At 42.3% G+C, this 24894-nt stretch overlaps 1 protein-coding gene across 1 annotated transcript in view; it reads left to right on the top strand.

The window, feature by feature from the left end:
• ALK (ALK receptor tyrosine kinase) overlaps positions 1 to 24894 on the top strand; it is a 690142-nt gene that overhangs the window by 197960 nt on the left and 467288 nt on the right. The window contains exon 3 of the mRNA XM_066266820.1: positions 22442 to 22606. Within this exon, the coding sequence (XP_066122917.1) occupies positions 22442 to 22606 (165 nt within the window). The remainder of the gene's footprint in view (positions 1 to 22441; positions 22607 to 24894) is intronic.

Here is a 24894-nt window from a genome sequence, read left to right as displayed (position 1 = left end):
AGGGACTGGTGCTTTTGGAATGAAAGAAATATTCGACTTTTTAATTACTTTCTCTGCTGCCACTACCATCATCACCAGTCCTGTTAATATATCAATTCCTTTTACTGAAAAGATGGGGTAAATTAAATATATTTCTCCCTCAAAAAATAGTCAACCTACCACAGAATCAAAAATGGAAAAGGAAAAGGTCCATCAGTCCCTGGTAGGATTTGTTTCAGAGCTCTGACGGGAAGTCAGCTTGATCACATTTCTGAAATTACCTATTTAATGTGGCTGGCGGGATCAGCCGCTCCATCCTCCAGAGCCTGGCATTGGGGCAGAGCAGCTCCTAGCTCCCTTGCGGACCACTGTCAGGGTTCAAAGCTTTCTTACCACTTCTTCTGCGCTGACAGGCCAGGACTCTGTGTTGTGTTCTTTTCCCACCCCTGTTCCACTGAGCTGGGAAGTCAGCTTCTTTCCTCGCCCCTGCCTCTGTATTTTTATCTACAACATGGTAAGCAAAAGGCCTGTGAATGCATTCACCACAAAAGCTGAGTCCCAAAAGGGACAGCAATGCAGGCAGTCATACAAGACCAAGGGCAGGAAACATCTGTCACCCTGAGGACCTCTGGCCTGCTGGGAGCCAGTGAACTCAATCCATGGATATTAAATAAAAAGCAGTTGGTTTAGGTGTTTCAAGGAGAGACTTGTTTAAAATGTTCCATTTGATCATATCTCTTACCTTTAAAATGAAGACACATAGATTCATTCAATAAATACCAACAATTTATCTCTATGTTAGTGGCAGATTGAGTAAAAAGAAGCAGAAAGGAAACAAGTCAGGTTAAAACATAATAAATGGCTAACCAGCTGATACAAGGACAAGAAAAGCAAGTCAGAAGAGATCCATTTTAGCAGTTGTCACAGCCAGAGAGGGAAAAGCATTGACAAAAGAGAAAGAAAGAGAGAGAAACTGAGAGCAAGAGAGACAGGCCAACAAGCATGGAAAGGATCAGTCAGGGCTGTCTGGGCTTCTGTCCATGTGTTCTTTCTCCTGCTCACATGGTCTCAGCTTTCAGCGCTGGACAGGCGAATCCCTAATGCTTGGGCCAATTTTGACCTCCCTCCTGAGGGTCATTTTTGCATCCCTACCTACATGCATCATTTCCCCCTTAGTGTGTCTCTGGCACCACATAGAATGGGAGGGTGGATATATATAGATTCTTTGAGTACCAACTGTGTGCCTGGTTCTGCTCTAAGCATAAGAGTGACAGACAAGTAGGACACACTGCCTTCCCTCAAGGAGCTCTCAAGGAAGAGGCAGACCTGCTCACTCCATGACAAATGCAGTAACGGAGGCATGTACAAATCTCCCAAAAACACGGAGCCGGGCAGTCCTGCAGAAGACATTCTGGAGACGGGAATGGGTGAGCTGGGCCTTGGACCCCAGGATCCACTGAGAACAGTGAGAACAGCATTCAAGGCAAAGAGAATGAATGTGCAAAATGATGGCATTTAAAAAATAACACTAGGGGAGTGACGTCACGGAAATGACGTTGTGAGCAGCGCGTCTGACAGATCTCCCCAAAATCTCAACAAATTTATCAACTAGAAACAGAAAAATTTATCCTCAGAGCATTCCGGAGTTCCACACACACACTGAAAGTGAAAGGACTGTTGCCGAGGAGGGAGTACGCCTGTGGTGAGTCAACCCACACATGCAACTGCCCGCCCACACTCGGGGAGCGGCAGCCTGGGCACTGGTGGCAGCTGGCATACCCTGAGAAACCGCGCGCGCGCCCCGTGCCGCGGTCCGGAGGGTCCTGGCCACCGGCGTGCACTGAGAAACCGAGCGCACGCCCCGTGCCCCGGCCTGGAGGGTCTCGGCCACTGGCCACCAGCGTGCACTGAGAAACCGCGCGGGCGCCCCGTGCCGCGGTCCTGAGGGTCCTGGCCACCAGCGTGCACTGAGAAACTGCACATGCGCCCCGTGCCATGGTCCAGAGGGTCCCGGCCACCTGCGTGCACTGAGAAACCGTGCGCGCGCCCCGTGCTGCGGTCCGGGAGGGGCGCCAAGCCTGTCTTTCCTAGTCGGGAGATTCTCTCCGTGGGCGGGGCACCTCACCCAGCCATTCAAGCTAACAATCAAGCGTTGGGGGAGGGGCGCACAGGCAGCCTGAAATACTTTCTGGAGCACAGCTGTGGATCCAATCACTGAAATTAGTTTAACCCACGAAATCTGCGTACCCACGGGGCTCTAATTGATAAGATCTCTCCCAGTTCAGTGATCCAAGACAAGAGGCGTGATATTTTCAGTCCCTTTCGCTAAAGGGGCGGGGGAAACTTCTGATTGACAGAGCCTCCATATTCAGGGATATACCTAACAAGAGGGACTTGGCAGATACTAAGATCTATACAGCAAGCAGTGAATAGTGCATCTTCTTCCCAGCCAAAACAGGCTACCAAGTGTGGAAAGCCTGGGTTGAGTGGTCCAACTGAATGATAGGCGCTGAACAGTCACCTTGACAACAATTGACTCCCAGCCCCACCTGATTACTCTGGAGGCTCTGACTGCCAGAGCCTTACCCAGAGCCTTGCGCTGAGTGAGGATAGAGTGGGGATCTCCCAGCTCTTTGAGCCTCTTACTCCCCAGACAGAAGCAGTGGCAGCCTCATAGCTGGATCACCAGGCTGCTAATTCAGGAAGGGGAGACTAGGAGAGAGACTCCAGGAAAGCAAACTCTCTCATTGTTGGACTCTGCAAACACCAAGAAGCCTTGACTACCAAAGAGATTAAAGCCAATTATATGACATTGCCATAGAATCCCATCAACTGCAAATCCCTACCTAAGCGTGACACAGGGGCAGAACCTGGGGTACAGAGTCACCGACCAGGAAGAGGGAGAGAAAAGAAAAAGGAAGAAGTTAACCTCTCAAAATCAAGAAAAATCCACAGACTTTATAACTTGTTCCACTAATTCTTTGTTGTTGTTTTTCTTTCTTCTTTCTTATTGCCTTTATTATTATTTGTATTTCCTCCACCTCAGTCCGTTTATTCTCTGCCCATCTTATGCTACCCTTTTCTTGAACTACACTACCCATGAGTGTTACATTTTATTTCTTTTCTTCATCCTTACTCCCCTTTAGGGTTACACTCCAAAACCCTTAACTCTCACTCTCTCCTCTTTTGTTTTTCTTTGTTTGTTTTTTTTTCCTTTCCTTTTTTCTTCCTTCATTTCTCTCTTTTTCTTATTTTTTCCTTTCTATTCGTTTCTTCTTTTCTCCTTTTACTTTTCCTCCCATTCAATTCTCAATCACGAACACATTATTTAATTTGGGACTCAAGTTTTTTTGTTTTTTTTTGTTCTTTTTTTTTCTGCTTTTGTTCTTGGTTTTTCTTTATTTGTTTGTTTTTGTGGCATTTTGGGTACTTTTTACATTGCTTTTTAACTCACTAGCATTCCTCCCAACCCAAAGTCTCCATTGTATTTAGTCTTCGCTCCACTTAATACAACAGATTTTTACTTATTATTTTTATTTTTTTCTTCTTTAAATATTATTATTTTTTCTCTTCTTTTTTCTGTTTCCCTCTTATCCCCCTCATTATATCGCTTAGTCGACCATCACTTACAAGCAAATCATTTTATGCTTGTCTAAAATTTTTTTTTTTTTTTGCATTTAGTAGGTCCCTACTCCCTTTTTTGCCCCTTGAACTCTTCACCCCAAATCAGGCCCTCCGTTATAGGCAGTTTTTGTTCCATTTAGCATAATATAATTCACAGGTCATCACGATATTTCCCTAAGGAGGTGAGGGGAGGGGAAGAGAAGAAAGAAAAAAGGGGGAAATAATAAATTATTACTTTTTTTGTGTGTGGAGTGTTTTCCTTTTTTTTTTTCTTTTTATTCTTTATTAATTCTAATTAATACTATCAACAAGACCACCTTCAGATGCCAATAATAAAAAGGAAATTGAATATTATGAATACAAAAGATAGAGAGGTAACACAAATAGATGTGGAAAAATCTATGGAGAAAAGATTTAACATATTGGAAGCCTTGGATCCAAATGACAGAGAATTTAAAATAGAAATCTTAAAAATACTCAGAGATATACAAGAAAACACAGAAAGGCAATTTAGGGAGCTCAGAAAACAACTCAACAATCACAAAGAATATATTACCAAGGAAATTGAAACTATAAAAACAAATCAAACAGAAATGAAAAACTGAATTCACGAGCTGAAAAACGAGGTAACAAGCTTAGCTAATAGAACAGCCCAGAAAGAAGATAGGATTAGTGAAATAGAAGACAAGCAACTTGAGGCACAACAGAGAGAAGAAGAAAGAGACTCAAAAATAATAAAAAATGAGAAAGCCGTACAGGAATTGTCTGACTCCATCAGAAAGAATAACATAAGAATAATAGGTATATCAGAGGGAGAAGAGAAAGAAAATGGAATGGAGAATATACTCAAACAAATAATAGATGAGAACTTCCCAAGCCTGTGGAAAGAACTAAAGCCTCAAATTCAAGAAGCAAACAGAACACTGAGTTTTCTTAACCCCAACAAACCCACTCCAAGGCACATCATAATGAAGATGACACAAACCAATGACAAAGAAAAAATTCTCAAGGCAGCCAGGGAAAAGAAGAATACAACATATAAAGGAAGCCCTATTAGATTATCATCAGATTTCTCAGCAGAAACTCTACAAGCTAGAAGAGAGTGGACCCCAACATTTAGAGCCCTGAAAGAGAGGAACTTTCAGCCAAGAATACTATACCCATCAAAGTTATCCTTCAAGTATGAAGGAGATATAAAAACATTCACAAATACAGAAAAGATGAGAGAATTTATCATCAGAAAGCCCCCACTCCAGGAAATACTAAAGGGGGTTTTCCAACCAGATTCAAAGAACAAAAGAAAACAAAACCACAAGTAACAGCTCCACCAAGAAAACAATAAAACCAAACCTAAACTGTGACAACAAAAGAAAAAAAAAGGAGAGGAAAGATGAAGATTAACAGTAGCAAAGGATGAAGAAGCGCAGAAATACTCATAAGAAAGGGTACTACAATGAATATGGTAGGTACCCTTTTCATTACTTAATGGTAACCACCCTTGAAAAAACCACCACAAAAACACTTGACTTAAAAAAGGTAGCAACAGAGGAAAGAAGTATGGAATACAAACAAACAAAAATAAACGATAGAAAAACAAAAGAGAAGAATCAAACAAGATACAAAACTAACAGAAAGCAATTTATAAAATGGCAATAGGGAACCCACAAGTGTCAATAATTACACTAAATGTAAATGGATTAAACTTACCAATAAAAAGACACAGAGTAGCAGAATGGATTAAAAAAGAAAATCCAACTGTATGCTGCCTACAAGAAACTCATCTAAGCAACAAGGATAAAAACAAATTCAAAGTGAAAGGCTGGAAAACAATACTCCAAGCAAACAACACCCAAAAAAAAGCAGGTGTAGCAATACTCATATCTGATAATGCTAACTACAAGACAGAAAAAGTACTCAGAGACAAAAATGGTCATTTCATAATGATTAAGGGGACACTGAATCAAGAAGACATAACAATCCTTAATATATATGCACCAAACCAAGGAGCACCAAAATATATAAGACAGCTACTTATTGACCTTAAAACAAAAACTGACAAAAATACAATCATACTTGGAGACCTCAATACACCACTGATGGCTCTAGATCGGTCATCCAAACAGAGAATCAATAAAGATATAGTGGCCTTAAACGAAATACTAGAACACCTGGATATGATAGACATCTACAGGACACTTCATCCCAAAGCGACAGAGTATACATTTTTCTCTAGTGTACATGGAACATTCTGAAGAATTGACCATATGTTGGGCCACAAAGACAATATCAGCAAATTTAGAAAAATTGAAATTGTACCAAGCATATTCTCTGATCATAAAGCCTTGAAACTAGAATTCAACTGTAAAAAAGAGGGGGAAAAACCCACAAAATTGTGGAAACTAAACAACATACTTCTAAAAAATGAATGGGTCAAAGAAGAAATAAGCACAGAGATCAAAGGATATATACAGACAAATGAAAATGAAAATACGACATATCAGAATCTCTGGGATGCAGCAAAAGCAGTAATAAGAAGAAAGTTCATATCACTTCAGGCCTATATGAACAAACAAGAGAGAGCCGAAGTAAACCACTTAACTTCACACCTTAAGGAACTAGAAAAAGAAGAACAAAGACAACCCAAAACCAGCCGAAGAAAGGAGATAATAAAAATCAGAGCAGAAATAAACAAAATGGAGAACTGAAAAACTATAGAAAAAATCAATAAAACAAGGAGCTGGTTCTTTGAAAAGATCAACAAAATCGACAAACCCTTGGCAAGACTCACCAAGGAAAAAAGACACAGGACTCAAATAAATAAAATCCAAAATGAAAGAGGAGAGATCACCACAGACATCATAGATATACAAAGAATTATTGTAGAATACTATGAAAAATTATATGCCACCAAATACAACAATCTAGAAGAAATGGATAAATTCCTAGAACAATACAACCTTCCTAAACTGAGTCATGAAGAAGCAGAAAGCCTAAACAGACCAATCAGCAGGGAGGAAATAGAAAAAACTATTAAAAACCTCCCCAAAAATAAAAGTCCAGGCCCAGACGGTTATACTAGTGAATTCTATCAAACATTCAAAGAAGACTTGGTTCCTATTCTACTCAAAGTCTTCCAAAAAATTGAAGAAGAAGCAGTACTTCCAAACACATTTTATGAGACCAACATAACCCTCATACCAAAACCTGGCAAGGATGGCACAAAGAAAGAAAACTACAGACCAATATCTCTAATGAATACAGATGCTAAAATACTAAACAAAATACTGGCAAATCGAGTACAACAACATATTAAAAAAATAATACATCATGATCAAGTGGGATTCATCCCAGAATCTCAAGGATGGTTCAACATACATAAAACGGTTAACGTAATACACCATATCAACAAAACAAAGAACAAAAACCACATGATCTTATCAATAGACGCAGAAAAGGCTTTTGATAAAATACAACACAATTTTATGTTTAAGACTCTCAACAAAATGGGTCTAGAAGGAAAATATCTCAACATGATAAAGGCCATATATGATAAACCATCAGCCAACATCATATTAAATGGCGTAAAACTGAGGACTTTCCACCTTAAATCAGGAACACGACAGGGTTGTCCACTCTCTCCACTCTTATTTAACGTGGTGCTAGAAGTTCTGGCCAGAGCAATCAGACAAGACAAAGAAATAAAAGGCATCCATATCGGAAAAGAAGAAGTAAAGGTATCACTTTTTGCTGATGATATGATCCTATACGTCGAAAACCCACAAAAAGATTACTAGAAACAATAAACCAATACAGTAAGGTCGCAGGATACAAAATTAACATACAAAAGTCCATTGCCTTTCTATATGCCAACAATGAAATATTAGAAAACGAACTCAAAAAAATAATCCCCTTCACGATTGCAACAACAACAACAAAAATACCTAGGAATAAACATAACAAAGAATGTAAAGGACCTATATAAAGAAAACTACAAGGCATTGCTAAGAGAAATAGAAAAAGACACAATGAGATGGAAAAATATTCCTTGTTCTTGGATAGGAAGAATAAATATAATTAAAATGGCCATATTACCCAAAGTAATATATAAATTTAATGCAATTCCCATCAAAATTCCTATGACATTTTTTAAAGAAATGGAACAAAAAATCATAAGATTTATATGGAACTATAAAAACCCCGAATAGCCAAAGCAATCCTAAGGAAAAAGAATGAAGCTGGGGGCATTACAATACCTGACTTTAAACTATATTATAGGGCCACAATAATCAAAACTGCATGGTATTGGCAGAAAAATAGACACTCAGACCAATGGAACAGAATAGAAAGCCCAGAAATAAAACCACATATATATGGTCAAATAATCTTTGATAAAGGGGCCAACAACACACAATGGAGAAAAGAAAGCCTCTTCAACAAATGGTGTTGGGAAAATTGGAAAGCCACATGGGAAAGAATGAAACTCGACTACAGCCTGTCCCCGTATACTAAAATTAATTCAAAATGGATCAAAGACCTAAATATAAGATCTGAAACAATAAAGTACATAGAAGAAGACATAGGTACTAAACTCATGGACCTGGGTTTTAAAGAACATTTTATGAACTTGACTCCAATGGCAAGAGAAGTGAAGGCAAAGATAAATGAATGGGACTACATCAGAATAAAAAGTTTTTGCTCAGCAAGAGAAACTGATATCAAAATAAACAGACAGCCAACTAAATGGGAACTGATATTTTCAAACAACAGCTCAGATATGGGCCTAATATCCAAAATTTACAAAGAACTCATAAAACTCAACAACAAACAAACAAACAATCCAATAAAAAAATGGGAAGAGGACATGAACAGACACTTCTCCCAGGAAGAAATACAAATGGCCAACAGATATATGAAAAGGTGCTCAGCTTCATTAGTTATTAGAGAAATGCAAATCAAAACTGCAATGAGATACCACCTCACCCCTGTTAGATTAGCTATTATCAACAAGATGGGTAATAGCAAATGTTGGAGAGGCTGTGGAGAAAAAGGAACCCTCATACACTGTTGGTGGGAATGTAAAGTAGTACAACCATTATGGAGGAAAGTATGGTGGTTCCTCAAAAAACTGCAAATAGAACTACCTTATGACCCAACAATCCCTCTACTGGGTATATACCCCAAAACCTCAGAATCATTGATACGTAAAGACACATGTAGCCCCATGTTCATTGCAGCACTGTTCACAGTGGCCAAGACATGGAAACAACCAAAAAGCCCTTCAATAGAAGACTGGATAAAGAAGATGTGGCACATATACACTATGGAATACTACTCAGCCATAAGAAATGATGACATCAGATCATTTACAGCAAAATGGTGGGATCTTGATAACATTATACGGAGTGAAATAAGTAAATCAGAAAAAAAACAAGAACTACATGATTCCATACATTGGTGGAACATAAAAACGAGACTAAGAGATATGGACAAGAGAGTGTTGGTTACCAGGGGTGGGGGGAAGGAGGACGCAGGAGAGAGGGAGGGAGAGAGTTAGGGGGAGGGGGAGGGGCACAGAGAAAACTAGATAGAGGGTGACGGAGGACAATCTGACTCTGGGTGAGGGGTATGCAACACAATTTAATGACAAGATAACCTAGACATGTTTTCTTTGAATATATGTACCCTGAATTATTAATGTCATCCCATTAACATTAATAAAAATTTATAAAAAATAAATAAATAACACTAGGGTGGTATTATCCCCCTCTTGAAATCAGAAAAGATTCTGATTTGTGCAGGGAATGGTCATTTCCTGAACATCTCAAATTCTCCAAGAGTCCCATTTGATGATGCCCGTTCTCACAAAACCTGGTACTTCCCTGAGTATGTCTTTTCAACCAAATCACTTTACCAGTTTGTATTTTATTCCTTTTATGGCCCAAGTGTAAACTAGGTCACCTGATAAAACCATCATAGATGAGTCTAATTTACCTAACTGAAGAGCAGAGACGTTAAATGTCACTTTTGACCAACTTTTTTACAATGAAAAGGAGGACAAAAATAAATTGAGGAAAACAATATCATAAATAAAAGAAACATTTTATTCATTGCAACAGTAATACACTATAATATGATAAATGCATAATAAAAACATTTATAATATTTTATATTGTAATTATGCCTGCATGCCTATTAATTTTTAATAATAGTTATAAGAGAAAAGTACTCATTTAGATGCAAATATGTCACATCACATGCAATGGATTGATTCTGCATCGATGGAATACGGACATTTAAAGATTAGTCAGTCTTCCAATATCAAAAAGTAGGACATGTAGGAGGACACTTTTCCAGGGAGGATGGAATTTACAAAAGAAGGACTGTCCTCTCTAAAGGAGGACGATTGGTCACCTTACATCTATCTATCTATCCATCCATCTATCTATCATCTATATATCTATCACTCATACACTCACCCAATGGGTGTTTACAATTTGCCAAACTCTTTGCCCCTGCCTTTCATAGAGATTACAGCTTATTTCACTTTTATCACAGTTCTAAGGTGGTCCCAGAGACCTATCTGGAAGGTGCTTTTTAAAAACTTGACATGTGATTATTTTAATATGTGTGTGCAGTACTCCTGGGTCTGAGGAACCATCAAACCTAATAGGAAGATTTGCTTGGGAAATAAGGTTTTTCAATTTTGGCAGAGACATAGTATGCCTGTTCATTTTAGTAGAGCTTCTTTTTGGAAACCATGTAGGGAACATTTATAGCCAGCAGCTGGTGACCACATTAACCCCAAATTATAATAGCCTGCAAGGTTGTGGACTTCATTTTTCCCATTTTACACCAAGGAAGGTTATATAATGTATCTTTCTGCAGCACTTCAATTATCTGATGCCGCAGTTTTTCTCATATCGTAGTTATTCATGGTCTTAAAGCATCGTGATTCTTGTACGATAAGCTCTTAGAGGTCAAGGAATTCACGTTTTGATCCACTTTGCATCCCTAGTACATAATCCAGTGTTTTGTCTTCAGATGGGCTCTTAATAAATATATACTAGATGGAATTGCAGCGTTTGCTGAACAATCCAGAGGCAAACTAGGAGTTTATGCAGATCTCCCAATTCCCAACCTGGAGCTTTACAACCCCTGAGCGTCTCTGTTTTATTAAAGGATAGGGATGTTCCCAACAGCCTTCTTATTCCTAAAGTCATACTAATTGGTTTTGGGAAAAACCTCTGTTTAAAGGGAGATTGGTAACTGGGCTGGACATACTTTGGTTTAAATTCAAAGCTGTGACCCTTAACCACTTTGCAAAAGCTTACCTTTTCTCTTACTCTAAAAGAAACAGATTGAGTAGACATGAGTGAGCTGAGGAATTTTTGTTTTGACAGCTTTGGGACATCTGAGATATTATATACCGAGAATTTCTAACTAGCCTAGAAAGACATATGTCCAAGACATATCCAGGAAAATGGCTGATCAAAAGTGAGAAAAATGAGAGGAAATCCTCTTAAAATGAAATGTTTTGTCAAAAGCAACCTTGGATACAAAACTTTATGTCAGAAGAGACCTCAGATTAATAGGACCTTTGTCCATTTGAGTAGATGACTAGAATAATTTGGTCTATGAGAAATTTATCGACATAGTGAGCTGTCAGGATCCACAGCAGTCTGGTCAAATAGCCTTATCCTACAAATGAGGAACTTAGGCACAGAAAGGTCAGTGATCTGCCTAGGGCTGGTGGCAAAGCTGAGATTCAAACCCAGGCCATCTGTTTGGCGGAGCCCATGTGTAACTCCTCTATAGCAGAGGCACAGGAAATGGCTCATATTTTCTCAGTAATTGGACTACAAAGCACTTCTTCACATGCTGCTTTACCCATCTCATCACTTTATTCCTCGGGTCTCCGGCAGCCCTGTGGGTTTGTGCTGTCTTAAGGATTGCATCAGTGTCATGTCAATACCATCCTCGTGTGGGTGGGCCCATGTCCAGGCTCAGTCTAGTTTCCTCGTTATTACTGGAGAGCTTCTTTAAAAATAAGATTCTGGGGTCTGGGGGCTGTAGGACTATGTTTGGGAACCATAGGTCTTTCATTCAACTCTTCATTGCTTATTTAAGTCTCCTTTGTATTACATCCAAGCCAGTGGTCATCTAGACTCTGTCTGAAGGCAAAGCACAGAACAGTGGAGGAGACACTTACATTGAGATTTGAGATGTGGAATTCATTCCTAGCTCTGATTCTTGTGAGTTATTTATTACCTTTAGTTAGTAAAACCCTCTTTTTGATTCTGTCACCTGAAAATGGGAATGTTCATGCTTCCTAATTGACAACATCGCTGTAAAGACTATGAGGACAGATTTCCATGAGCCCAGAGCACAAGTGCCTTCTAAGAGGAATGAGATCCATTCTAATCAGAGCCCAGTAGCCTGCATTTTGGTGGCCTGGCTCTTTTTGCTAGATGTTTTTCCTTTAAACTGTTTAAGCCCCTAATTTTTCCCTTTGCAACCTGAAAGCACTTTATCTTTAACCATAATAGTATCCAAGCTAGGATTTAATTCTGTGCAGTTCAACTTCAAAATTTATATAACTACAAAATTTGTATTATTACAAAAAATAAGCAATACTAGTTCCCCACCTGCCTGAAATAACCTTATTTTTTCCTCTGTCCTTAACAAATGACCTAGCTAAACCTTTACCATCTATAGAATTTTTTTCTCACTCTTTGAGATGCAGTCCATTTAACCTCTGGTCCTCCCAGGCAGTAAGTCTCTCTTGTCCTATGTCCCCATGGCCTCACTGTGTCTGCTTACTATAAGAGTCAAGTGTAAATAAGTCTGTCTCCTCCATTGGAGTGGGAATTCCCAAAAAGCACAAGGTCTGTGCTAGGGCAACCTGGTATCTGCTTGTTTTTTGAGATTGGCATCAGAGAAGAACTCCATATTCACCTCCAACCCCCAGCAGCTCCTCACCGGCAGGAACAGAAGAGTAAGTGGGGAGGGCCGTTTCGCATGTTTTGAGGTGAAACCTATGACTAACAGTCTCCTCTGGTTGTTGTGGATGTCCCATGACTCAGAGCTGTCTTCCAGCCTTCTGGTTTCAGGAATGATCTCATTTGGATGGTGGTCATGCTGAGCAGTAAACATACTACTAGGGTTTCTGTCATGCCCTCTGGAGCCCGCTGCATTCTGTTAGAGACCCCACATGGACGGTTGGGTTGCTTCCATGGATGCTTTCTGGAAATCCCAGGCAGAGAACTGGACTGGAAGATCAATCTGAGTTGTGGTCTCCACTCTCTTACTTCTCCAGACCCTAGGCTATTCCATTTTGGCCAAATCACTTCACCCTCCTAAATGTCAATTTTTCCATCTGTAAAATGAGAAGCCTGGGCCAGTAACTTCAAAATGCTTACAGTTTTAATTTTTAGTGTTCTGTTCTGGGATGAAGAGCAAAGTCCCACTTGTTTATTCTGCAATAATGTTATGGAATAATACTGTTATGGCCACAGATAAGAGAAACGAGAATTAAGCTTTGGGTGCCTATCTCCCACCATGTGGGCATGCACGCTCTATAGCCTCTTCCAAGGCAGTTAGTTTCCTGAGGCTGTGTTTATATCATTGATTCATTGAAGGAGACTTGGCCCTTCTTCACTGCAGCTTGATTATAAGTGAGCTAAACAGATGTCTTGAATTGGGTGATTGGTTCGCAGATGCATTCTAGGGAGCAAGCTGATGGAAAGAGAATGATTTCAGTTCTAGGGCCCCATGACAGATGAATAGTGGTTGTGGGAGGGGCAGGCAGGGGCTAGGTTTGCCACTTAGTTTTTATGAAGGGACTGACCAGATGTTGATGGCAGCTGGTGTAGTAATACCAAAGGTGACTGGTGGGCTAAGTGCCCCTTTAGGAGATAACCTAGAAAGGGGGACTAGAAGCCTCTAATTATTTGAGCCTGGGCTGAAATCAGGACTCTTGGGATTCTGCTGACTGGCTGGAGCTAAGTTGAAGAGCTTGTTTCAGCCATCTGCTCAAAAGGTGAAATTGGTCTTAGGATGATGGGGATGGAAGAGACTTGAGAATCATTTTATTTCCCCATTTCTTTTTTTCAGATGAGGAACTGAGTCCTAGAGAGGTTAGATGATTTGCATGAGTCACACCACAGAGCCAGGGTTAGAGTCCAACTCTTCTTACTCCAGGGCTAGTGTGACTTCAATTCCAAAGAGAAACTTTGATCAGCACATCAAAAAGCAAAGAATGAGTAAGGAATTTTAACAAGGTTTGACATAGTCAGAGGTTTCAGTGCTGGGCACTCACCCCTTTTACTCTCCTATGTCATGGCTGAGCTCTGATGCCACCTGAACAGCCACTGTGATGACGGCTGTCATTTCATAGTAAACCATGTGCGAGTCACCGCACGGGCACATACAGGTTTGATGTATGTACTGCGTTTAATCCTCCTCACGATTCCCTGAGCTGGTTCCTGCTTTAATCTCCATTTTACAGATGAAACAGTGAGGCACAGAAAATTAAAGTTATTTACCCTGAGATATGCATCTAGTAAAGTGACAGAGTCGAGCTTTCACCTTAGGCAAACTCCATGCAGCATCTATGCTCCTAGTTACTCCCGGACACCTGGGTGTCCCCTGCAGGCTGGATATGAAACAGAGCAAGGGGGGGATACCTGTTCTAGTCAACGTCTCCCTGGGTCTTCCAGGGGTGAGTCAGCTTCTCCCTCAGTTCCCAGTGGTAAATCCGAAGCTCAGGGAGATGAAGGTGACAAGGACATCCATACACAGTATCTCATAGTTAAGAAACCACTTCCACATTCATTTCTTTATTTGGGCATCACAGCAGATATTATTTTTATTAGCATCATTATTCTGATAAATATCTCATGTTTATATGCAAGAAAACCAAAACTGAAATGGCTAAATGAATTGCTCAATAGCTCAGGCTGTCTGGCCCAGAATTGGAAAAGTTTCCAAGAATTCTCTAGTGATCTTTCTCCTTCACTCCTAAGCCACTGCTTCCCCCTCTCTCTGTCCTCACTGAATCTTCTGGCCTGTGCACAGACCTGCTCTCTAGCAGGGAGCTTCCAGTAACCATCAAAAAGCATCCTGTTGGCAGAAGAATACATAATTCTTTTATGTATTGTTTGTCTGTTACCCATAACTTTGGTGATGATGATGATGATGACGATTAAAATCACAGGGTTAGGGCCCTGGCCGGTTGGCTCAGTGATAGAGCATCGGCCTGGTGTGCAGAAGTCCCGGGTTCGATTTCCGGCCAGGGCACACAAGAGAAGCTCCCATCTGCTTCTCCACCCCTCCCCTTCTCCTTCCTCTCTGTCTCTCTCTTCCCCTCCTGCAGCCAAGGCTCCATTGGAGCAAAGTTTGCCCGGGCGCTGAGGGTGGCTCTGTGGCCTCTGCCTAAGGTGCTAGAATGGCTCTGGTTGCAACAGAGCGATGCCCCAGATGGGCAGAGCACTGCCCCCTGGTGGGCATGCCGGGTGGACCCCGGTCGGGCACATGCGGGAGTCTGTCTGACTGCCTCCCCGTTTCCAACTTCAGAAAAATAAAAAATAAATCACAGGGTTAGGAACCAGATTTTACTATCAATTTTGTAACCCACCCACTGTACATCCTTGGACGAGCTCCATCATGTCTCTAGGCCTCAGTTTCTCAATACCAGGTGGTCCTCAAGGTCTCTCGTGACCCTGAAAGCCAACAATTAGGAAGTTCTGGAGAATTGCTTAAGAAAAGGAGACCCTGCCTTGTGCCTCAGGATTGGTGGCAGCCTATGATGTTCCCTTGAACTGTATACAGTCTTTAAGGACTGACAGTGTTTTGAGAACGCTGATTTCTGGGGCTCATTAAAATGGTCTTTAGTTTCAGAGATGAAGCTCTAGCATATGGCTTATAAGAGAATTGCCACATGTGCACGATGCTTCATATGGCTCTTCGTTGAATACATAAATTAGTCTTGTCTGGGGCACATCAGCATTTGTATATGCCAACCATGAGGCAATCCAGCCTCAGCTTAAATGTGCCAGTGAGTTGAGCCTGAGAAGTGAGGTCTGGTGATTTAGTAACTGATGTTCAGCCTAGCTCAGACCTGGTACTGCCTGGAGCCGTGGCATTTGGCAAGGCCTCCACGCTGTGTGTGAGGGACTCTGACCAGCCACCTGGCCGGAGAACAGCCTTTCTTCATGCCTGGGTCTTGTTTTTTTTTCATCTGTCTGATGGGAGAAGCAATTGACCTCAAATGTCATTTCAAGTTTTAAGAACCTCTGACTCTATGAATATCACCTAAAGGCAGACATGCTAACCTTCCATGGTATAAGAGAATACTCAGGGAATGGTCCTCTGCCATCGGTTGAAATGGTGTATGTAAATACTGTTTCTCATGGTAAACTTGACATTGTGTTCAGAAAGGGCATGACTGTGCGAATTCTGAATCAGCTAATGTGCACTGGGAATTTCTCCATTCCAAGCACATGCATCATTAATTGAGTCCTCCCAGCAGTTCTGGAAAGTTAGAGTTATCACTGAGATAACTGAGGCTCAGAATGAGAAAGAGAGCAACCCCCCCCCATACCAGACAGAGGACAGTTGGCAGAATTGGAGTCAAATTTTAGGTCTTGTGCTCCATCTGTAAGAAAGAACCATGATGATATTAAGGTCACTTAATGAATTAACACAAATGGGTATGGATACATTGGAAAAGATTGTAGGGCTGGATGGTACCATAGAGACCACCATTTAACAAACGAAGTGTTGTCAGGCCCAACATCAAGGCCATCTGCATCTGGCCGTTAAATTTCAGGTCAAGGAAACTAGAGATAAATAAAATCACAATCATGCTGCCATATTTTAAACTAGCAGCAAACTTGATAGTTCTCTGGTTTCAGATGTAGATCCCATAGCCAAGTATCCAGTTGGAGAAGTTCTGTCTTGGGCCTATGATAGCCATACAGACCTTGCACACTCCACCCTCAGTTTCTTCTACTGGGACCCCTAGCCTTACCCAAGAAACAGAGCAGATATCCTGGAACAGGTCAGGAAACCGAGATGGGAACTTTGACCCTGGGCTTGACTGTGCATGTAGCCTTGGCTTCCTGAGCCGCATAACCGCTGGGGCTAAGTAGGACCTGAATTGTGGAACTGTGTACTCCGACTCACTGCTCGATAAGGCATCTCAGGTCCACCCTTGGAAAGGTGGTATCAGGTCCTTTAAGGCTAGCTCAGATGCTCTGGCTCCTGTCCTGTCTCCAGCTCGATCCTGCTTGTCCCTCCATGGAGACAAGCCTGTCCTGCCTCATTGCAGGTCTCAACCCCTATTAGTTCCTGTGGCTCTGAATGAGGGGAGCTGTTTCTGCTACCGTCTTGATTCATAATTCTATGTTTGTGAGAAACTGACCTCAAGGCCTCAGGCATCCCAAAGAGGAAGCAGATCAGTGATATCCTACTCACTCACTTCCTATCTTGGTAACCTCAGATGTCACTTCACTTCTCAAAGCCCCAGTGTCTCCCTCTGTTAAATGGGGACAAGATTCTAGGTCGTAGGGATTAAAGAAGGTAACGGTGGAGGGTTCCTGCAGTAGCATCTGACCACAGAATACTCTCAAGGAAAGTGATCAGTTCTGAAAATATTTTCTAAGACCTTTATGGGGCTCCTCCCCTCATGGCTTGGGGCTCGTCTATGAACACACACCCAGTGCTGACAGAGACAAGAACTCAAGTCTGACTCAGGCTTCCCTTCTGAGACACTTGTAATAAGAGACAAAGTAGAAAAGGGTGAGTATCCATGGGATTGATAAACCTGAGTTCCTCTCTTTTTTTGTTACTGGTTCTCACTCTATAATATTTGCTTCCAAACCTTATTATAGGCTGAGACTGAAGGACGTTAACCAGTGGGTCCCTGGGACCTTCCCCAGGGCAGCTGCTTTAAAGGCGCCTGCCACCTGTAGTCATCTGGAAACTGGTCAGCCTTTGAACAAGCATCTTAAAAACTAAAGGGGGTTGCTTGTCCTCTAACTTTAAATTGACCAAGGTGACTGAAGATACCAGCGGGAGGTCTGTGGGTTTCCAGGGTCAAGATCAAGAAGACACAAAAGGCCTTAACTCAAAAAATATTTTGGAGCACAAGGCCAGTCTGGAAACAAAGAACTGTTGGGTTTTCTAAGCCTGACTAAGGGAAGATCTGTGTGTCCCGAGTGCACCTCATCGCCCCACTATCCTTCCATGGTGTTACGGACAGTGCCTAGAACCTCCGTGCAGTCTCCCCCACGTGGGTCAGGCTGGGACGGCCCCCATTCTGCCTGGGCACAGGCCTTGGGTGTGCCTGCTTTGATAGCCTCACATATATTGTACTTAGAGGTTAGATTTCCACCCTCAGACTCAGTGTCAGAGTGGGTGGTCACTGCCACCTCTGCAGCCAAGGGGATTTGATAAGGGAACTGGGCATCTCTCTGGGCAGGGTCACCCCAGGGTTTCCTGACCAGTTACCATAACAGCCCTATAAATAACTGCATTTTATAGTAGGACAACGCTGAAGCTGACTGCTAATGAATTCGGTTTTTTAAATGTGACTTATACTCTGGAAGGGATTCAAAATATCCTTTGAATATAGGTACAGACTGATAAAAAGGCATGAAAATACACACACACACACACACACACACACACACACACACACACACACACACCCTGGAACAGTCATCTGTAAAACTTACCTGAACTTCCCTTCATAATTCTCTGAGAATTCTGAGATAAACTGAGTCCCCACTGAGCGTGATGCCCATTAGCCTCCTCCATGGGGAATCTGCTTCTAGGGATGGTAACAAGCCCTCAGTTAGAAGAACACAGAGGGAAAGTGCCTGACTGACAGTCGAGGTTTTGTTGTGCTGGCCCAGAAAGAGTCCTTAGAAAAAATGACCTTCTGAGATGGAGAGCACCATAGAGGGCGTATGCTCGGCTCCTTTCATTTTTCAAATGCAGGACGCTGATGTCGAGAGGGGAGCAGACCTGCTGAGGCCCCGCAGCTGCTGTTGGCAGGGCCGCGCCTGACACTGTCCTCACTGCCCTGCCAAGGCCTTTCCCTTCACAGCAGTTGACTCCCAGCAGGCGAACTGTTTCCAGGAGATTCCTTCGCCTTATCTTTCTTTCATGATGGGCGTGGCTAGTAGGAAGGTAGTTGAGATTTCAACTATGAGATCAGCAGGTTTTGGAAAGTGTGTCTTTTCCTCATTGCATTTTTCAATGGTTAGATTCTTCTGGGTCGTAATGGGTACATAATATAAGGTTGAGTTCTCTGTATTTTTCTCAAGATCAAAGTCACTTTGCAAAATGGACCTGACACAGAGGAAATATCCATCTGTCCCCCTAGGGTAGTAGAAAAGCCTTTGCAGACCTGAAGAGAGGTCGCAGACTTTGGGCCTAATAACCAAAATGTACCAGTGGGCTGAGATCTTTGAACTCTGGAGAGTCTAACGATTGGCCGTGTGCAGACCAGACCCTGCCCAGTGAAACAGGTAGGCAGACACTCCAATTATGAAATAGGTTTATTTTGATAAACCTCCAAGGAGGCCTTCCTTTAGCTATCGAAGCTGTATTCTTTGGCTTTAAATAGAAATGTAGTTAACATTAATGTTCATTTGGGGTGAAATTAAATTGGGCTTTTCTAGATTCTTAGTTAATTTCTCGTAAAACATCAGAGTGGGTTTCCTTCTCCCGAGCCAGCCCTAGTGCCTCTTGCACAGTCATACCTGGGGTGCGTCTTTCCTAAAAACACCAGGTTACGTCACATTTTCCTTGGATCTTTTTGAGGTTCTAGGCCTGGGTGCTCTTGAATCTCTCTCCTCAACCCTCCTCTGACTCAGTCCCTCAGGGAGAGTCCCTCAGTCTCCGAGGGATCAGAGCTTCAGTGAAGTGTTTAGCCTTAAATAACCCGACGGCAGAGGCAGGTCCACTCCCAAGGGGAGGGATGGGAAATTCATTCACTGAGTCCCAGCTATCTGCCGGACACCACGCAGGTATTGTTTTGCGTCACTTTATCTTCCATGCAGAAAGACAATGAGATGTGAAGGACGTCTCTCTAGAGAGGAGAAAACTGAGGCTCAGGAAGTTTGTTCGACTTGCCCAAAGATCCAAGGACTTCCCTGAGGCAGAACCAGAATGTGGCCCAGGGCTGGATAATGACGAAGATCCTGGCATTTTCCATCACACCTCCACAGCTTTAAACTCTCAGCCCACTGGTACATTTTGGTTATTAGGCCCAAAGTCTGCGACCTCTCTTCAGGTCTCAGGATTGGTGACACTTGAAAATGGGATTATATATTCTGTTTCCTGTTTATCTAATATGCACACAAGACACATGTGTGGCAGTGCCTGGGAATGCACACCACACCTCTGTCCCAGATAGAAATAGGATGATTTTAATTGGAGGAAAAAAATTAAAATAGAGGATGGGCCACAGAAGTGGAGGCTTTGCAAAAGATACCAATAATTGTCAACGTGGTTTGGGGGTGGCCAGTAACTTTCTCTCCCGTCTTCTGACTTGATCATTCCCAAATGTGAATGCGTCTTTTTGGCCCTTCCCAGAAGAGCTAGATTTAGTGGCTAGCCCTTTCATTATGAGGATGATTTTTGTGTTACAGAGGACAAAATGTTGGATCAGTTTTCTTCTTGCACTCTGCTATCACAATTAGATGCCTGGCAAGAAAGTCTTGAAGATTAAGGCAGCAGCCTACAGGATACCAATTCAGAGCAGCAGCTCAGCTCCCAGAGGCACATAGAAAGCCTTATAGGCTGATAAAATATGTAGGCAGCATGTGTCATGTCAACTCAAACAAGGCTAGCTCTGCCTGTTTGAGCTTGCCATTATAAAGGTGAACTGTCTGAATTGTGAAAGGGTGAGTGGTGTTAACCTTCGGACCAGAAGAATAGCAGCAGCTCCCGGAGAGCAGCTGGTATGTAAATCTCTACTGGCCAAGAAGAAGAAAGATACTTAATACAAGTGTAATTGAAGAGTTCCACCCCACCCACCCCCAATTTATATAGTTTGGCTGGTGTCAATGGGAATTATTTTACTCCCACTCCAGGGCAGGGCTAGATGCGTATGGGTTTGACAGTCCAGTGACCAGCTGCCTGCACTAGACTTGGCCCCACCTCTCTGTGTCCTCAAATTCTCAACACCAGACTCATCTTGGAGAACAAGATGGCAGTAGCCCCAGAATCAGCTCTTAAAATGCACGGTGATAATTGGGACTTAGCACTCATTAGTACCATCACACAGATTGATTTCTCAGAACAACACATCGGTGGGGCGCTTTAGAAGACAGCTAGTCTGGGTCTCATTCTGAGGAACTTGAAGCCCAGTGAGGTTAAGTGGCTTATTCAAGGTAACCAGCAAGTCAGTGGCAGAGCTGGAGCTGGAACCCAAGTTTCACTGGGTCCTTGTTTCTAGAATCATTTCCTGCAGTTGAGAAAGCCAAGTTCCACACATGAGAAGATACTGACCCGGCCTGGACACCACCAAATTCCCCCCAAATTCCAGTCCAGTGCTTTGTCCTTTATATCACATTCTTTCTTTTTTTCGCGTCCCCACGCTTAAGGGAGACAATCTTAAAGGTGGATGAATAATTTACATTTTGGCATATTTCTATTGATGTACCAGCTAGCATTGAGCTCCTCCCAGGTAAAAAGGACTTCACCCACTTTGGGTAATGCACAACAAGTAAGGAAGGGAAAGAGAAGGTCAGTGTACCCTAAAAGTAGGGCAAACATGGTTGACTTGCACACAAGGGTGATTCTCCCCTAAAGAAGCCCAGAGAAAGATCATAGAGCATCCTGGGGAATGGCCTCTTCCTGCTTCTCTTCTCTCTTTCTCCTTTCCCAGGGCCTTTCCCCTTCCATCCTAAGACAGAATAAAGCTGAATTAGCTAGAGAGTCTTGGCCCTCTTCTCTGGAGAGTGGTTGAAGGGTAGACAATAGGGCTGGCAAGCAGGGCAGGGAGTAAGATTTACATTCCCTTTGGCTTCTCAGATAGGGCAGGACCTAACCAGGACTTTTCCTGAGCGTGATGGACTGGGCGCATGTATATAGATGATGTATTATTCTACTTCGTCTTACAGCAAACTCCAGAAGTAGATGCTGTCATCCCCAATGTACAGGGGTGGAAAAGAGGCCAGAAAGGTAAATTTTATTTCCTAGAGTCACCCAGCTGGTAAATGGCAGAGCTGGACTTAGACTCAGACCTATCTGGAGGGAAAGCCAAGCTTTCTCACTCTGCCTCAGGCCGTCTTCGTGTCAGCAGGTGGCCTCCTAGGCTGCAGGGCTTTTCATGGTCCAGCCTGTTAGCTCTTTTTTTTTTTTTTACCTGCCTTTTCTGAGGACACTTCCCATAATCTGAGCCATACAAAGAATGCCTTTTTCTGTCTTAGTCCCCTTTGCACCAGTATGGAGCCCAGCTGCCTGTGAAGTTGACAACTTGCCACCATTGGATAGGGCAGTGGTTCTCAACCTTTCTAATGCCGTGACCCCACAATACAGTTCCTCGTGTTGCGGTGATCCCAAACCAAAAAATAATTTTGGTGGCTACTTCATAACTGTAATTTTGCTACAGTTATGATTCGGAATGTAAATACCTGATATGCATTATGTATTTTCCGATGGCTTTAGGCGACCCTGCCGGGGTCGCGACCCACAGGTTGAGAACCGCTGGGATAGGGCGAAGGTTAGTGTGAGATGGAGGTCAACTTGCTGGAGTGGAGGAGTGGGGCTGGAGGGTCGCGTCTGGGAAACATACTGCACTGACCGCCGGCTGTTGTTGCAGGTCTGGAGTGCAGCTTTGACTTCCCCTGTGAGCTGGAGTACTCCCCTCCGCTGCACGACCCGGGGAACCAGAGCTGGTCCTGGCGCCGCGTCCCCTCCGAGGAGGCTTCCCAGATGGACCTGCTGGATGGGCCCGAGGCAGAGCATTCCAAAGAGATGCCCAGAGGTAAGGGCGGAGGCCACCACAAAGTGCTCTAAATGGGCCAAGATGGGGCTGGAATGTCAATTTCTGTTTGAAATTTTAAGACTTCCCACCCCTGCTCTATCCCATTTCCTTTGAAACCAGCTTTTTTTAAATCTATGCCTCTTCGTGTCTTCTCGGGCCGTACAAGGAAGACGAGGGTGCAAGTCCAATTTCAAGACCAATCCAACCCTTTATTCTCTTACCAACTAAAGGAAACAGGGTTGCATGACTGTCTTTCATGCAGATTTCCCAATGTGAGATGTAGGAAAGTTCTGATCTATTTGTACATTTGGAACAGGGTTGCCAGATAAAATACAAGACAACCAGTGAAACTTGAACAACAAATGACTTTTTCATTTATCTCACATAATAGTTGGGACTCACATACACTTTTAAAAATTATTCCAATTATACCAAAAAATCAAATTTAATTGAGTGCCCTGTACTTTTATTTGCTAAATCTGGCAATCCTAATTTGGAAGGTATTGTTAACTGGGTTAAGTGTTCATTTCAAAGCTATCAATGAATATTAGTAGTTTTCCAAGGTGCTTCTGATAGTCCTGAGCTATTTATGAACATCCCCTTCTAAATGATCAGAGACTGGAAAAGGTAGGCTCTGGAAAAGCAGTGGCTGCTTGTTAAATATTGGCTGAGTTTTTAAAGGGATGTGGAGGCACTAAGCCCTACTCCGCCATCAGGTCTCTCTAAAGCAAATCTTAGAGCTCCTAACTCCTTGGACACAGACAATTGCTGACTTGGAATTGACAGCCTGTTTCTGGCTTGTAGGGAGAGATGATAACTGACTCGGTTCTTTCAGTTTTCACAGCCCTTTCACCTGAACCGTCACACTGGATCCCAATTTTATGAGGGGACAGTGAAGATGAAAAAGCTAGGACTCAGAAAGAGAAAATGGCTCACTAAAGCTCACACAGCTTGTATGTGTGAGTCCCAGTCTAGATGTCTGTTGTGATGTGTCCTGGGCAAGATCAATTTCTACCGCATTTTGTTTCTTCTTTATAGAAAATGTTATGACAAGAGCCTGTCCTGGGCCCATTTTGTGGGGGATGATTATCTCAGGCTCATGTTATTGGGGATCTAACAGGAACAGGGCTCAAGTAAGCTCATGGGAGGTCTTAGGGTCAGGCTTCTTCATCAGCCTTGAACCCTGAAGTGAGAGACCTTTTTTTCTGCACACTGTCCCAGCCTGACCTTTTCTTTCTTTATGACTCTTGAAATTGCCAGACCTTGATTTATATTTTAAGCTGCTTTCACCTGGATATTGATGGGGGGGGGTGTTTGTTATGTAGGTGAGTGGCTCTTAACCCAATAGTGCGTCCAAGTCTTCTGGAGAAATTATAAAAATACTGCCTAGGTCCCTCAGTCTGAGCATCTGATTCAGTAGATCTAAGATCGAGTCTAGAAATCTGTGTATTTCTAAATTGTTATTATAAAACGTAGCATATGCAAAAAAGTAGATATATAAACATGGATTAAAGATTACAATAAAATCACCACTTGTATTCTCACCACCAAGTGTAAGAATTTGAATGTTGCCCATCCTTTACAATCTCTTCTGCCCCCACCTATATCAAAAATCTCTTCCTCTCTCAGAGATAACCACTGTCCTGCATATTGTGTTCATCGTTCATTTGCTTTAGTTTATGGCCTCACCACTTATATATGTAGCCCCAAACAACATATGGACTAGGTTATGAACTGTTACATTAATGTTATGATACTGTTTTATGATTTGTCCATTTTGATGTATGTCACGGTGGTTCATTTGTTTTGCATCCATTGCATGAAAATACTACAATTTATCTCTTCTACTCTCATTAGATACTTGGGTTGTTTCCAAGTAACAACCCAAGTACTATTACTAACAACACTAATGTAAGCATGTTTGTACGTGCTTTGGTATATGTGCATGTCTAAGAGTTTTCCTAGAGTATAGCTCTAGAAATGGGATTTCTATTCTTCCATAGGACTGTACATCCTGACAAGTGTCTGGTATTATCAGACTGTCATTTGGTTCATGTGGTAGTTGAAATACAGTATCTCACTGCAGCTTCCATTTCCATGGGACTGTTTTATGTTTTCATAAAGTTGATGTTATCCTCTGTTCAGATTTACTCCCATTCAACCTCCCCTAAGGCTATCTCTGGATCCGAATTCCCAAACTCCAGAAATAGTCCTGGCAATCCATGCATTTTTCATCATTGTAGGGTTTTTGTTTGATAACTATTGAATTCTGATCACAGTTCAGTGAG

Source organism: Saccopteryx bilineata, chromosome 3, assembly GCF_036850765.1.
Source record: "Saccopteryx bilineata isolate mSacBil1 chromosome 3, mSacBil1_pri_phased_curated, whole genome shotgun sequence".
NCBI classification, from domain to species: Eukaryota; Metazoa; Chordata; class Mammalia; order Chiroptera; family Emballonuridae; genus Saccopteryx; species Saccopteryx bilineata.
The sequence above is the reverse complement of the archived record's forward strand: the minus strand, read 5'-3'. Positions and strand labels throughout refer to the sequence as shown.